Source organism: Patagioenas fasciata, chromosome 13, assembly GCF_037038585.1.
Source record: "Patagioenas fasciata isolate bPatFas1 chromosome 13, bPatFas1.hap1, whole genome shotgun sequence".
Lineage (NCBI taxonomy): Eukaryota > Metazoa > Chordata > Aves > Columbiformes > Columbidae > Patagioenas > Patagioenas fasciata.
The window spans coordinates 15,791,884-15,805,198 of record NC_092532.1 but is presented as its reverse complement, the minus strand read 5'-3'; the positions used below and the strand labels follow the sequence as shown (position 1 = coordinate 15,805,198).

The window sequence follows — 13,315 nt, the reverse complement described above, 5'->3', positions numbered from 1 at the left end:
TTGGCCTTTGTTAGGGCCTTCCTGTTTGGTGTGGCAGCATAGGATCATTTTGCTTGGAAGAGGCCCTTAAAATCATCAAGTCCAACCATAACCTAAATGTAGCACTAAGCCATGTCCCTAAGAACCTCATAATCTTTTAAACCACTCCAGGGATGGTGACTCCACCACTGCCCTGGGCAGCCTGTTCCAATGCCCAACAACCCTTTCTGCGAAGAAACTTTTCCTAATATCCAATCTGAACTTTACATGGCACAACTTGAGGCCATTTGCTTTTGTCCTGTCACTTGCTACTTGGGAGAAGAGACCAACACCCTCCACGCTACAACCTCCTTTCAGGTAGTCATAGACAGCGATAAGGTCTCCCCTCAGCCTCCTCTTCTCCAGCTGAACAGCCCCAGGTCCTTCAGCTGCTCATCAGACTTGTGCTCCAGACCCCTCACCAGCCTCATGTATTATTCCATGTTTCAAACGCAGGACTGTTCTCCTGTCGCTGCTTCTATGCTATGAAAGTCACGCTCAAAATTAATCTCTGGAAGAGACAAGCTCTTTGAGCAGGAGGCATTTTGTACGGTCACTGCCAGGCAAGGATCCTCATGTTTTAGCTCAAGATCTAAATGAAGCCTGGCAGAGAAGGGAGGATCTAAGAATAGGTCTGGCTTATGAACCTTGCCCTGCAGATCTGCTCTGAAATCAGGGTCGTCCTTTGAATAATGAGCTCAATGAGCCAAGAGAGAGCTTGCCTGAAAGTCAGGATCGAGAATGATACACATGGCATGTGTTAGTTTAAAAACTAAACAAAATGAAATTCACTTAGGCCACTAAAGGTTCAAAGCAGTTATCTTCCAAAATTGCTCTTGCCGATCCTTCTGTAGCTCTTTCTCCTGCCTTTCTCTATGTGTTCACTTCTTATTCCTTACCTGGGAAAGACAACCACCAGTGTTGCGAAATCAGTATTGCTTAATATTTTTGGACACCCGGAGGTCACTTTTGGGGCCTGGTATATCCAAACAGATTTGCTGTCTCGTGTTTCACGCCCATGTTTACTGCACTGAGGAGCCTGAGCCCCCATAGTCACCTCATGAGCCAGAGGCCTGTGGGGAGAGAGGCCAAGTCTGCCGCTGGTCAGTGGGTGAGGGCAGCAGTTTGGGGTTATGTTCCCGCCCTAAACAACCTGTCTTCATCCTTTACGTGTGAGACTTCAGGTATCGCTCACGGCGCTGCACGCAGCCCATGGGAATGGTACCGGGCGCGCTGACACAGTGCCCGAGGGGCCGGTGTGACCCCTGAGGCCCGCGGCAGCCGCGCCTCCCAGCGAGCCGCCGGCCCCACGGGCAGGAAGGAGGAAGGAAGGTGACGGCGGGAGAGCGCCCGAGCCGCTCCCGCCGCTCGGGGCCGCCGGGTGGGATCCGCCGCCGATCCCGCCCCGCCCAGGGCCGGGCTGGCTCCGCCCCTGCCGCGCCCGGAACGCGCCAACCCGGCGGCGGTTTCTGCCCGGCGCACCAAGCCCGGACCGGAGGCGGAAGCGTGGGCGGCGGGGCCGGGGCAGCGCGCTGGCGGTTGTGCGGGCGGCGGGAAGCGGGCCGGGCCCCATGGCCTCCTCCTCCAGCATCGACATCGAGGACGCGACCCAGCACCTGCGGGACATCCTCAAGCTGGACCGGCCGGGAGGTGAGGGGCTGGGACCGGGGGTGCGCCGGAGGCCGCGGGCCTGGCCGGGGCGGGGCCACCGCACAGGGCTGGGGACCGCGCTGCCCTGTCCCGGGACGGGGCTGCGGGACCCTCCTCAGCCAGTTGCCGCGACCCCGCCGTCTGTGAGACGGCTGCACGCCGGACCCGTTCCCCGCTCCGGGCACCAGTGGCATCTCCCCCCGCCGGCTCCGTCCCGCCCGGGCCGGGGGGTCCCTCTCGGCGCTGCCGCTCCCGGGGAGCCCCGGGCGGCAACGGGGGCTGTGGAGCAGCGGTGGGGGGAGAGGAGCCGGTGGCCCAGCCGGAACATCGCATGTGGGAGAAGATCGTTCTGCTGGGACCCGAGCTCGCTGTGCTGCGGGACTCGGGGCTCGTTTTATCCGAGAGGTATCGCTGCTGGGAACCGAACTGCACTGTCCTCCCACACCCGGATTTGCCCCCTGTTTTGAGAATACTTTGAGTTTTTCCCAGAGTGTCTTGCTGGGCTCTGTGGACAGGGCTATCTGACCTCTCTGATCAGTGCCATGTTCAAGCCTGATGAGAAAATGACCTGGAGAAGACTGAGACCATAAATATTTTGTAAAAAACCTCCCTAGCCTTTGTGTAGAATTTATACTCGTGCTGTTTTGGGGGAGAAGGTAGGAGTAACGTAGCTTCCAAGTGTCCTGAGTGTCCGTACGAATGTGCCACCTCCAAAGAAACTGCCATGTGTGTTGCCTTTTGCTTGGCCAAAAGGTTGAGCGGTTGGACGCAGGACTGTTGTGGGAGGCGTGTAGAGACACATGAGGTGATGGGGCAAACCTGCAGGAGCTTCCTTAGTTTTGCTACCCATAGAGAAACTTCTCCCTGCTTGAAGCAGTTTCTGTTATTTCTGGAGCACTTGGGTGTTCTTGGATTATAATTCTTGTAAGAAAATATGTTTTTCCTTCAGAGCATAGTGCTCTGTACTTGAAAGACTGAAAGGAAAACACAGTGTAGGGATGGGGAGCACTTGCTTCACAAGCAATTGCTGAAATGAAAGGATCTGCCATGGTTGGAGATGTTTCTCTCAAGATGACTTGACTTTCCCCTGAAGCAGCTTCTCTCGCTGAATGAAGAAAAGGAGTAATTTACTGAGTATGACTTCTTTTAATTCTTCTTCTTTCGTATGCATTCTCTTTATACCTTTTATGTCAGCTCCAGTGCACAAGCAGGCAGTTGAGAGGAAAAGGAGCAAATACACAGTAAATTAAGCAATGAGGGACCTGTGATTGTTCTCAGCAGAAATCACTGCCTGGGTAGTGGCAAATAGACTTGAAAGAAGAACAAAGAACTGGACATAACAAAATGAAGAACAAGAGTAGTTGTTTGTTAACTGAAAGCCTCTGAAAATCCTGTTAGGAAGTCAAAGGAAAGGGAAACTGGGGGATACATCAAGGCTTCTGAATGAGAATAGAAACAGCCTCATGAATTGCCATGTGTAGGGCCAGCCTTGTCTGGCATAATGTTGCTGTGGCCAAGGTCCTCTCTAGATCTGGTTTCTGTTATGCCCGGGGTTTCACTTTCAGATTTTAATACCCAGCAGGGACCAGTGTAGCTGCTTTCCAAGGTTACCGCCACAAAGAAGTTTTTACAGTAGTAGGTGCATGTAGGTTTGAGTAACATTTTGTTATTCTGCATGCTGTATAGGCAGGTGACAAGAAATACTACAGAGTTTACAACTGTTACAACAGTTTTTTAGTTCTTCTGGTTCTGGTGACAATGAAAATGTAATCCAGCCCCTCAGTCTCTCTTGACATAGTTTTCTCCCCGTTTTGGCAAACATCACCTGTTGCTGCAGTTGTCCTTGCCCTTTTTTGACGCTGTGCCCTCAGCACAGGGGAGCTGCATGACCAGACCATGGACCTCCCCGCGGGGACACGCAGACAGGCTGCCAGTGCCAGATGCTTCAATCCATGCTGCAATCTCTGCTGATAACCAGATGTTACATTGGCTCACTCTACTTGTGTGGCGTTTGTCAGGGAAGTCACCGTTTAGAACAAAGTAGTGTCAGCAATGCAGAGGGGGAGCAGAAAAAGTTCAGTGTCTTGGTTCTGATTGCTCCAGCTTTCCTGCTCTTTAAAAAGTTAATGAAAACAAATGCACTTCCTTCACTTTGAAGGTGTAAATCTACTCGTCTAGGTTAACACTTTGATTTTGTTCCTGTACCTACTAAACGCTGAGCCTTTTCCCTTCTTTTGTGGCTTCAGGACTGTGTGCAGGCAGCGCCTGTGCTTGTCTGACTCCCATTAAGACAGTGAAGGGCTCAGTCCATTCCTGAGCTTAAGTGCACTGTTGTTGTGCCCATCAGCCTCTGTGGAGTGTTTCCTCCTTCCCTTTCCCATGGAACAAACATCACAGTCCACTGTCCATAAAAGAGCAGAGATACTTTTGTGTGCCATTCTGTTGCTGCAAATAGAGCAAAGTATCATCTTTCACTGGCAGCCTGGATGCTTTTTCTGTGGTGGATATTTTCCTGCTTTTGGTTGCAAAGGGTAAATTGTGGTCGATGGAAGTTGCTACAACTGGACAAGCACCCACCATATGATGTAGGAATAAGGGACACAACTCCTCTTGCAACAGCTAGGACAGCACAGGTGTGTGAGGTGGTTACGGGGTCTCATTCCCTGGCCTGAAGTTTCCTCGTGCCATGTAAGTGTCACTGCTGTTTTCTTCACACGGTGCGGGTCAGCTGAGGAGAGCACCCAAACACTCTCTGCGTTGGGATACCCTGTCACTGCACAGCCTCTGTGTGCTCATAGTGTCATTGCTGATTTAATAACTTTGTTCATAGGCAAGTTTCAAATATTCTTCTGGCAAATATGAAATAGTTACAGTTATTTCTGTAGGCAGCAGCACTCGTCCTGATATGTTAAAGCCTGTTTGGTGACTGAAAGCTTGTCTTGCTTTCAAAGGACATACCTCTGGCCCACGGTTATGTTTAAGTTTGTTACGTATGCCAGTAACTGTGGAGCTTCTGGTGCTGGGAGCAGCCATTTTGCAAGAGCTCAGCAGCAGTTGTTACCTGGCAACAGTATACGAAATTTCAGTTTCCAAACCCAGAGAAAATTTCAGGCGAGGATTTTGCTGCGAGAGGAGGCTTTGACTTCGGTGTAGTGATGTGTAAGTGCAGATGGACAGGGCTTGCTCTCCTGTGGGGATCGTCAACTATTCACCTTGCTGGTGAAATAAAAGGATGGATCTCCTTCACCCCCTGTTTCATCTGTCTCCTTCTAAAGGCCTTCAGAAGGCACCGAGGCCACTAGGCAGCTTGTGCTGGCCCAGATATCTGAAGGCAGGGCACTTGCAGTCTTCAAAGCACAGCTGAAACTCTGAACAAATGGTGGCTTTACACAGAACTCGAGTGTTGTAAACTTCTGTGTGACTCGTCGACCAAGGGAAAAATATGGGAATCCCATAGGTGCAGCTGCACAGTTTCATAGAGAAGTTACCTGAACACCAGGACTTTGAGATCAAGTCTCAGTAAGAAGCTGGTTTTGGAAAGTAACAGTTGTATTATATCCAACCAACCCCAAATGGTGCAGCCAACCACTGTGTTGCTGGACTTCGGAGATATCTCTGCAGGCATGAAGATTAGGAACGACCTTTCAAAAACTCCTTGGTCTGGCACCTGGTTCAGTAAATCTGAATTAATAACTTAGTCTTTCTGATCCAAGAATATTTGCTCCTTGAATCTGTTAAGTTCCTGGTACCTGTTCTTTGGTGTTTTTCTGATCTGCTGGGATTGCTTGTGTGATGAAAGAGCTATGACTTCACTTGTTTATTTGGAGATCAGTTTCTTATATGGAAGGTCTCTTAGACATCCTTTTTGGAGAAGAAAACTTTTCCCAGCCAATTCAGCGTATTCTACCTGATAGACTAGTAGAACCTGATAAAAGCTATCTGGAGGCAATGTATTTCATGCAGTGCTATTTCTTTTAAATGAATATCGTGCACTGTTGGTCTTTTTTTCCTCTTAGGTTCAGTGAATGAGAACCAGAGACCGTCCAATTCGTATAACGGAGACCTGAATGGACTGCTGGTGCCTGATCCCATCGTGGCTGGAGATGGACCTTCTTTGGCTAAGCCAGTCCATCGCAGCATCTCTCTGGGAGCCCTGCAGGAGAAGCAAGTCATGTAAGTTTTGTCGAAGAAAGGCTGAGAATGAGTAGAAAATGATTACAAATTCGTTCTGGTGAGCCTGGACAAACATGCGAGGAATCCGACAGTGAGTTTTACATTGAGTTCAGGTGACAGTTTGGAGTCCATGCTGTTGATCAGAGCTTTTGTAGGTTTTGTGAGGCTGATGCACGGAGCTGGCCATCCTTTCCGCTCAGGAACTCAAGAATATCAGCAGAACTGTTTAGAGAGGAAGGGAGCAGGACTGGCCACATGGCGGACATTGCAAGTTGGAATGGAGGTAAATTAGCAGGGCTTTAAGTGAAGCTTAGTGTACTTATGGAGACCTCCAGCTGCACTCCTTCTGGGACCCAGGTTGCCTGAGGGATAACTTACACTAGTTCACAATACGGTCTACCTTCTGCTTGCAGAAGTGTTTCTCTCCGTGTAACTTAAAGCAGGACAAATGGTTCTGAGCTGGATTTCTACCCAGCTCTCTGCTGGTGTTGATGAGGTTCAACTGGTTGACTTTGGTCTCTTTGTACTTTCCAATGCTGAGTAGTAGTCAAGGCTACTTTAACCAGATGTAAGTCTGTGCTCAGGTCAAATAGGCTGGAGGTTTTTAAGCTGAACAAACCAGATGTTTGACGCCCTCAAACCTGTGGCATGTGGGGAAGGGAGACTCTTCAATGAAAGTAGTTTCTGTTCTCAGTTGTTCAATTCAAACATCCTAGATGCACAGATATTTATGAATAGCAAATATCTGACCTCTCTTCCTGTCAATCCTGTCTGATTTTTTTTTTTTTTCCCCTTTGTTTTTCTTAAAAGCTGCCTTTCTGGTGATGACAGCTCCACTTGCATAGTGATATCAGCAAAAGATGTGGAGATAGTGGCCAGCAGTGATTCCAGCATCACCAGTAAGGCCAGAGGGAGTAACAAGGTAAGGAACAAGAGAAAGCATAGTTTTGTCTCTTATTTTTAGTCACATCAGCTCATGCTTGAACACATTAAACAGAAATGGATATCTTCTTTTCTGTGTTGTGTGAGCTTGTAATTGCATGGAAGTTTGTCAAAAAGCTTAACAAAGGGAGAAAGGTCTTTTGTAACTGTTTGTTACTGTTATTCCAGAGTCTGACCAAGTTCATGATCTAAGCTGTAGGTTCTTAGGAAGGTGCCCTTCCTTCACAAACAAGATTTTCCTTCTGATAGTTTCTTCACTGGAAGGTCTTCACTATGGAGGGAGGGTTGCTTTTGATAGTTTGCTGGCCTTGGTCCTGCTGAGAGCTCCCCCCAGCACATCAGGGCTGCAGAAGAACCCAAATGCTGAGACTAGAACTGGTGCTGTACCAGACTGCTAAGACGTGCTCAGAACCAGTGCTAGTAGTTGGGAGAGAGAACTGTGGTCTTGATCCTCTCAGTGCTTTTCCATATTATATAATTTTGTTCTTTGATGTGCAACGAATTAAGGGACCTCAGAGCTTGTAAATAAATACTGTACCATGTTATCAATGTTTTTCATAGATGATACTGAAGAGAAAAGTGAAAGGGAAGGATCGCTGCCATAACTTCCACAGTATTGAATTCTTTGCTTGCAGAGACAACGCTTATAAAATAAAAACAGGACCCTCAGTTTCTTGGAAAGCAGCATTGAAACAAAAAAAGCAAGTGCCCATGCAGCAAATGTATTTCTGTATTTCAAAAAGTTTCTAAGAACTGGGCATCCAGACACAGTGCTAACAAAGAGGTAAAGGCTGCTTTGCTGTACTTGCAGGGCCAAGTGTTGTTCTGCAGAATGATAAATTCAGCGAGTTTCGTTCTTTCTTGCAATAGAAGAAAATATTCATCAGCCTCCAGAACTTTTAATGTTCAGGGCTCTGCTACCTGGTACTCAATATGCAATTCTTCCTACCAGCTGCTAACAGTTCCTATTAAGCATTACAGATCTTCTCTGGAGGAAATAATATATTTTGCAAGTTTGTTCCAGGAAAATGTTAATTTGAGACACTTCTCATGCTTTATTTTCTTTCTCTTGAGCAGGTGAAAATACAGCCTGTTGCTAGATATGACTGGGAGCAGAAATACTATTATGGCAATCTGATAGCTGTTTCAAACTCTTACCTGGCTTATGCCATTAGAGGTGAGATACCTTCTTGTCTTGGATGTGATTTGTATTCTTTTGCTCTGTGTATTTCTAAAAGAGGCAAAGTTTACATCAGAAGAAGGTAACTGGCAATAATTTAAACACTCTTGAAATACCAATATCAGGGTGCTGTTGTAATATGAATATAAGTGGGGCTGGAGCTACAAGGGAGGGAAAAGTTGATGCTGTAGGAGAGTTTCCATGGAGAAGGAAAACTTTTCTGATGTGTGAAATAAAAGAAAGAGAAGGACTCAATGGGGATGGAGGAAAAGGTAAAGGATTGTATCAGTTTCATTGGATAGCAAGCTGATGTTCAGATTACTCCTCTAATTAAATACTTATGCAGTAAACGAGCTTCTGTGTAGCTAAGCTGAGAAACAGCTCTGTGGTAATTTGAGCAGTTTGGGATGGATTTGCCTGCATAAATTTAGAGTTGAGTTTAAAGCTAAATTTAGAGGAACCAAAGAGCAATGCAAATGCAGTGTGTTCTGCAGTAGGAAGGGAAAGGCAGAGCAACGCAGGGGAAGATTGTTTCACAACATACCTGAAACAAATGAACGCTTTGCTCTCTGCAACGTCTCTGCTTTCATAGAACCATACAGTGTACAGGGCTCCATTGGCTCTCCCCTTCTTAGTTCTGGCACGAGTCGGTTTGTTTGGCCTTTTATGAAATCCATTACTCTGCTTCTGTGTTTTTTCCTAACTGAGGTTATTTTAGAGGAACCTTAGGGCATCTCAGCCTTTTTTTTGATGTATCAAAGCTTGGGTGCAGTAACACTACGGAGGGCTGAGTGGTCTGCTAGGGCTGGCTTGGGCATCAAGAAGTGGAAACAATATGGTCTTCATAAGACTGCCTGCATTGTAGCCATGTTTGTCTGAAATGAGGAAGCTGGAAACCTTGTTTGGTGTGTGCATGCTCTAAAACATGTTCTTTTCAGTTACATAAGCCAAAAAGTAGTGCTCTTTGCCAAGTGACTTTTTATGCTTTTTAAATTCCCCTTACAGAAGATGTATTTGAGCTACCTGCCTCTCAGGGATTCCTTTGCTCCAGTTACTGAAAATGAAATTGCAGTTAAAATTGATTCACTGTTACTGGAGGTCAGTCTTGGAGGTTTGGTAGCTTTGTCATGAGCTCAGGATAAAGATTTAGGCCTTGCATTTAATGAAGGCATCTTTTATGAGAATAATCCTGAGAATCACAAGAAGTCAACTTATATTGACTTTTTAAGTAAAGCAACTTAGAATTTGAAGTGCTCAAGAAATTGTAGAAGATACGGGGAATTAAGCTGCCCTTGCAGGTTAGATGAAGTACTTCTGGATGCTGCCATTCCAGTCTTCTGCACCAAAGCTGAAGAGTGCAGTGGATATTTGTATGTGTACCTTGGATCCTGAAAAGGCTTATCATGTTGGTACCTGTTGATGCGGGTTTTCAGTGTGCTGTCAGTGACAGCTGATGGGTGCTGGAAGTGCTGATGCCTGGAAGCAAAGGGGTCCTGTGGGGAAACCACATGGATAAATGGTGACTTCTCCCTCTCTCTTTTCTGCAGCTGCCACTAATGGCTCCGCTATGGTGCGGGTGTTGAGCGTCAGCACTGCTGAGCGGACCTTGCTGAAAGGATTCACAGGCGGTGTGGCAGACCTGGCTTTTGCTCATCTCAACTCCAACCAACTGGCCTGCCTGGATGAGGCAGGCAACCTTTTTGTCTGGCGCCTGGCCATGGATAAAGAAAAAATCCAGTATCTTGTCAAAATACACCTCATATCAGTCTTTGTGTAACGGTTAGAGGTGAATACAACCTCAAAATTGTGACTTATTTCCTAGCCTTTCCAGAATAGCAGCTTGCAGGGGAAAGGTCGATGGTTCTGCCTCATGTAGAGTATCAAATCAGTCAGCCTGTACCTGTGTTCAGCACAACCGTTACTTGAAATCACAAGTAACTTCAAAATCTAGGAGTAACAACTCAGTGTTCCTTCTGATCCAGGCAAAAATAGTCAGTGAGGAGTGTCAGTTTGTCCTAGCTGGCATTACACATTGACAGTGTCACCTTGACAATGTGACAAGGCTTTTTACTCATGTTTGGTTCTAACTCTTACTTTTCTGGGAAAGAGGATGTAATACTTTTTTTCCTGCTCACTAACTTCCTTCCAAACCTGTCACCACTTTTCTTTTGGTGGTCCTGAAATTTATTTTTAGTGTTGGATTCATTGCTGCAAGTCTTTTAATTTCTAGGAGTGACTGCTTGATGCTTTTGGGAAGCATGTCAGTCTATGGAATTGTGTCATGTTAGGTTGTGACTTCTTAATTTCAATTGTATACCATAATTTAAAGCACCTGGAGCAAAGGTGGTTGTAGTTTGTTGAGATCTGATTTGTATGGGTGGACCAGGGCACTCAGCCTGGGGCAGTGTGGTGACTGTTCTGTCTTTCTATGGTAGTGTTGTTGCAATGCTAGCTGAAATAACTTAATCTGTCCACCAGCAGTCACACGGATTGCACATTCAGATGTGACTGTGCACTCCTGTTCTGCTTATGCTGTCCCTGTCTGCAGCCTGCAAGAGAAAATGATGAGAATCTTTTACCTATTGTAAGCTTAACCTCTTCTGCCAGTGATGAAATGATAGCTTGTCTGCTTTCTTTGCAGAATCCTTTTACCCGATTTCTTTTTGCATCTCAGTGATCTGAAAAAAACTTGAAGTTTAATAGTATTTACCAGAGGACCAAGCCTGAGTAGTGTCCATAGTGTGTTATGTTCCTTAACGATGGTGATCAGAGAGGAGATCTTGGTTAACATCAAGCGACCTGACAATACCCCCTTGAACACCTCTCGAAGAATCATCTGGTGCCCTTTCATCCCAGATGATAATGAGGAGAGTGGTGAAGAGGGAAGTCAGACGCTGGCATTGTTGCATGAGGACAGGGTAAGGAAACTTTGCTTTAGAAATGTTGTCCCTTATTACCTTTAGAGGGAGAGAATCTAATGAAGGAAGGAGCTGATATGGTTACAGCTCTAAAGACTCCTGTCTAGGAAGCCAATATGGTTACAGCTCCAAAGACTCCTGTCTAGTTTGTGCTGGGAATCCTCCTGTAATATGAGATGTGAGGATTCCTCTCTTCCCAGGAGAGGTCCTGCTGATCTTTCTCTGGAGCTCAGGAGGAAGGAAAGAAATGACTTCTGCTCACTGTCAAATAGCAAAACCACTAGAAAATGTGGAGAGCCAGAGGCATCACTCATCTGTTCAGGCTGAACCAGTTCCCAGGGGAGTGGGCTTGGTGAGCAGCAACCACAACTGCCAAGAGCAGTTCCCATACTTATGTAAGACTGAGTGCCAGAAAAGCATCTAATGGCCAAATTGGGTGGAGATGGGAAGGGTTACGTCACATACTTGCTATTGGGCTGGTATGCAAGGATATAAAATAAAATAAATTCTCCACTAGATCAGACCAGTAGTTGTAGAAATAAACCTGTGTGCCCACCTGTTTATTTTCCAGGCAGAGGTGTGGGATTTGGACATAATCCGAGCAAACAACAGCTCCTGGCCAGTGGAAGTGCCCAGCATCAAAGAAGGCTTCATCGTAGTGAAAGGCCACAGCACGGTATAAACCTGTTTTGCTTTCTTTATTGCCATCCTGTAGCTGACTGCTACAAATCACTTTGGTTTTCTGTAGGTCGTAGTGTCTCAAGAGCTGCAGTTCTTAGAACAGTTGGCTGTAAAAAGCAAACAAAATAGTCAAAACTCTTTCTTACCCATCCACACTGTCACCTACAATCTACTGGCCACATGCACACACACTTGGTAAGGAACCTTAGTTTAAAGAGCCAAGATGAATGTGTAGCTTTGAAAATGGCTCTTGAAAAAAACTCATCTATATTTCCAAGGGCCTGATTGACAATCTGGGCTGTATTTCAACTATTTTGTTATATCTCCTGGTAAATGGAACGCTGCTGTGGTTTACTGCTGGAAGAGAAGGGCAAATTTAAGCCCGATGTAATCTTTATTCTTCTGTGATCCCCCTAATGAATATAGTTACATCTGTGAGTACAGTGGACCGGGACTGCAGCTGGGTATCCAGTAGGTGATATTTTGAACCTAAAAGAAACAATTGGAAAGAGTCAAATTCCACTTTTTGAACAGGATGATGATAAAGTAATTCTATCAGTTAGATGAAAAAATTACAATTGTGAAACAGTAATGACTGTGAAAAACCAGAAGATGGCAAAACAAAATGAGCTCTCTTCATAACATGAGTAACGGTGAGAACAGTAGCAGCACAATCCATTGTATTTGAGTTTGCTGTCTGGAAAAGGCAACTGGTAATTATTATTACAAATTTTAAAAAAAGAGTCCTGTCAATTTTTCGGTGAAGGGTTCAGTGTTGATGTCTATTAGAAATCACTCTGACCTCCTTTGCTACAGACTCTTTGTCAAATTCCTGTTTGACGAGGGTACTCTTTCTCCATAGAAAGCTATAAAATCAGTTTTCTGTGTCTTTTCCTCTCTCTGTTTAGTGCCTGAGCGAGGGAGCGCTTTCTCCAGATGGAACTGTGTTGGCCACAGCAAGCCACGATGGTTTTGTCAAATTCTGGCAGATCTATATTGAGGGGCAAGATGAGCCAAGGTAACTGGAGAGTTAGAAAATGAAGAATCTTGGAACAGAGAACAGTGTTTGCTCTGTGAGAATTGCCTTGTTACCTGCAATGGTCATTCTCGGGGCATAATAACGATAGAGGGTGAATATTTGTGAAGTAATTTGTTGCAGAGGAGTTGTAACCACTGAGTATCATGGATCCTCAAGGTTTGGTGAGCTTAGGAAAAAAGCAAAGAGCTGTGTCTGGAGCCAGGACTTCTGTGCTGTGCACAGGCTGTAGTCAAACGCTTTTGCAATGTCCATGTAAATGCAGAAAGCTTCTCTGAGAGGTTCTTCTCAATCTTGACTTTTATGTATTGTGCCCTTGTTAAGACATCAAACCAAATACCATCACTTGATTTTATTTTTTGGTCACAATCTATGGCTGCATGGGCTGTGATCTCCTTATTTTATACAGGGCTGTAAACAGCTGCAAGCTGATAGCCCTTGGAGGCTGCTGACTTACTGCTGCCTTTGGGCAAGGGGTAATGGGTTCAGCACCCACTTTATATATTTTTTATTTACTACTTGCTGCAGAAACACTCTTTTCTGATTCTTTCTTAGGTGTCTTCATGAGTGGAAACCCCATGATGGTAGGCCTCTCTCCTGCCTGCTCTTCTGTGATAACCATAAAAAACAAGACCCAGAGTAAGTCCCTAATCTAGTATTTGGATCATCAAACTTTAGTAGTGTCTTCTAACTCTACCTTGTAACCACATTGTACTT

General features: G+C 45.7%; 1 protein-coding gene across 1 annotated transcript in view; it reads left to right on the top strand.

The window, feature by feature from the left end:
* Positions 1 to 1,503: 1,503 nt before the first annotated feature.
* EDC4 (enhancer of mRNA decapping 4) overlaps positions 1,504 to 13,315 on the top strand; it is a 35,109-nt gene continuing 23,297 nt past the window's right edge. Inside the window, exons 1-9 of the mRNA XM_065848322.2 lie at positions 1,504 to 1,668; positions 5,685 to 5,841; positions 6,652 to 6,763; positions 7,861 to 7,960; positions 9,511 to 9,700; positions 10,734 to 10,881; positions 11,453 to 11,557; positions 12,471 to 12,580; positions 13,154 to 13,237. Of these exons, the coding sequence (XP_065704394.1) occupies positions 1,590 to 1,668; positions 5,685 to 5,841; positions 6,652 to 6,763; positions 7,861 to 7,960; positions 9,511 to 9,700; positions 10,734 to 10,881; positions 11,453 to 11,557; positions 12,471 to 12,580; positions 13,154 to 13,237 (1,085 nt within the window). The 5' untranslated portion in view covers positions 1,504 to 1,589. The remainder of the gene's footprint in view (positions 1,669 to 5,684; positions 5,842 to 6,651; positions 6,764 to 7,860; positions 7,961 to 9,510; positions 9,701 to 10,733; positions 10,882 to 11,452; positions 11,558 to 12,470; positions 12,581 to 13,153; positions 13,238 to 13,315) is intronic.